The sequence below is a fragment of the Macrotis lagotis genome, chromosome 1 (genome assembly GCF_037893015.1).
Source record: "Macrotis lagotis isolate mMagLag1 chromosome 1, bilby.v1.9.chrom.fasta, whole genome shotgun sequence".
Lineage (NCBI taxonomy): Eukaryota > Metazoa > Chordata > Mammalia > Peramelemorphia > Peramelidae > Macrotis > Macrotis lagotis.
In genome coordinates this window covers 841,352,806-841,355,182 of record NC_133658.1, presented here as the reverse complement: position 1 = coordinate 841,355,182, position 2,377 = coordinate 841,352,806, and the positions used below count along the sequence as shown (strand labels likewise).

General features: G+C 37.2%; 1 protein-coding gene across 1 annotated transcript; it reads left to right on the top strand.

Annotated features, from left to right (window-relative positions):
* The first annotated feature begins 408 nt into the window (after positions 1–408).
* On the top strand, positions 409–1,290 carry LOC141507799 (olfactory receptor 51V1-like). Its single transcript, XM_074215792.1, has one exon. It carries the CDS (start codon positions 409–411, stop codon positions 1,288–1,290), a length of 882 nt encoding a protein of 293 aa, XP_074071893.1.
* The last annotated feature ends 1,087 nt before the right edge of the window (positions 1,291–2,377 follow it).

Below are 2,377 nucleotides of genomic sequence, written 5' to 3'. Positions count from 1 at the left end.
AAGAGTATTCTCTGAGACTGTCATCTTGTATTTCCATATATTCTAAATAAACTGAATTTAACAAGGACTCTTTTCCTGCAGTCCACTTCCATCACCACTTGCTGCACCCTATCCAGCATCTGGGCTAAAGTATTTCGGAATAGTAGTTCTAGTCTAGACCACTTTTTCATATTCTCTCAGAAAGAAAATTTCTAACAAGGGTACCCTCAGTGAATTCTTGGCCACATCAAAATCAGCAATAAGTTTAGGCATCAGCAGGTGATGTGGGTCCCTCTCCTATGAAATAATATATTTTTTCCTGATATAACTACCTATATATATTAATAATTAATAAATATATTCCCCAGAACATCTTTCAGTAAGAATTTGTTATTTACAAAATATAGGCAAAAGATTATTTTGTAGGGAATGAAGGTTTTGTGGAATTCTGATACAAAGGACACTACCATGTCACAATGGCAATTTGCCTCCTTCCGCTCACGGTTTCGGCTGGCATCATATGTCCACCCTCTCTTTGCTGTCTCTGGAATGCATGTACTTAGTAATACACTGGGGTCTACTGAGCATGTATCTGCAGTGGCTCATGACTTGTATGGTCCAGCAACAGATTTCTATGGGGTCCACTCATGTTTGGATGCTTGTATTAGACAGTCTTACTTCATTCATGGTCTCTCCTTTATGGAGTCTTCTGTCCTGCTTGGCATGTCCCTTGATTGTTACATTGCAATCTGCAACCCACTGCGCTATTCTTCTATTCTTACTGCTTCCAGGATAATCAAGATTGGGATTGCCATTATTATGAGAAGTTTCCTCTTTATCACTCCTGCCATTATTCGCCTTAAGTTCTTCAATTACTGCAAGCCCCATATTCTTTCTCATTCTTTCTGTCTACACCAGGACCTGCTCCGCTTAACCTGCTCAGACATCCGCTTCAACAGCTTTTATGCACTGGGGTTAGTGATTTGCACCCTATTGTTAGACTCTGTCCTTATCCTTGTGTCCTATGTCTTAATCCTGAAATCTGTCTTGGCTATCGCATCTCAGGATGAAAGACTCAAATCTTTCCAGACTTGTGTCTCTCACATCTGTTCTGTCCTAGTCTTTTACATTCCAATAATCAGTCTAACTATGGTACATCATTTTGGAAAGCACCTCTCCCCTATAGTGCATGTCCTTATGGGTAACATTTATATTCTCTTTCCACCCTTAATGAACCCAATTATCTACAGTGTCAAAACCCAGCAGATTCGAAACAGGATACAGAGGCTCTTCTTGGGGCAAAGGTACTAAATCACTGCAATCTTGTGGGAAGATAATTTTAAAATGTTTTTATATTTTGTAATAGTAGTGGTAGTAGTAGTAGTAGCATTAGTAGTAGTAGCAGCAGCATCAACAGTAGTTGTAATATTAGTAGATAGCTTGTGTAGTACTATATGTAGTACAAAGCTGTACTATTAGTACTATCTGGTAGTAGTAGTAGTAGCTATAAAAACTACTACAAGCAGTAGTAAAAATCATTGTTGTGATTATTTAACTTTTCCAATAGCATTGCCTATGGGACAGTCTTAATACTGAATGGCCAGAAAGAATGTACTCCATTAGTTTCATTAAGTTAACAAGTTTCCCATCTGAGAAGGATGCTGGACTATGAATCCCTGTAATTCAATACTCTGAGGAAAATAATGAACAGTAGAATCAAAGGTTTGTGAGTACTGAAAAAAGTGATCACAAGCATGAATTGCTACAGAAATGTTTTTAAGATACTCTGACTCCAGCTTTAAAAATGTTACATGACTGTTAAATTATATTTTAACCTTTAGCACAACATAACTTGACATGACCCATCACATAATAACATAACCTCAACAAGCATGTTTAATAGAATTGAATCTCAAAATATACTAAATTCTTGAAATGGTAACTTTAACTGATAGCCAAAATGATTAATTCATTTATTGACCTGCTTGTTCATTCATTAGTTTTTTCAGACATTAGTTTGTTTTCACGTTTTACCATAAGCATCAACCATAATGACAATGTCACCCAATGAGAGCTAGAATATATCCTCATTATCCTCCGATGTTGAGTTCTCAGAAAGACTCAACCCTTCAAGACTCAGGGAAGTCACATTCACTTTTCTCTGCTTGTGAGCTTTGGGTCTTCCCCAGACACACAAAGGATTCCATGGGATAAAGACCTTGAATGTAAGAAAATTCCAATTTTACCTTTGATGCAGAGGGTCTCATGTGATTAAAAAGGAACTGTCCATAGCATCCACATAGATCGCTCTGTACTTGTTCAAATATGTATATTATTGGATACAGTTTTCTCCCACTGAAGGACGTGGGCTATTTCCTTAAAGGAACAAAATGTACCA

Bases quoted from the DNA above. Each gene is read 5' to 3' on its own strand.
- LOC141507799 (XM_074215792.1), top strand. From the start codon at position 409: ATGAAGGTTTTGTGGAATTCTGATACAAAGGACACTACCATGTCACAA.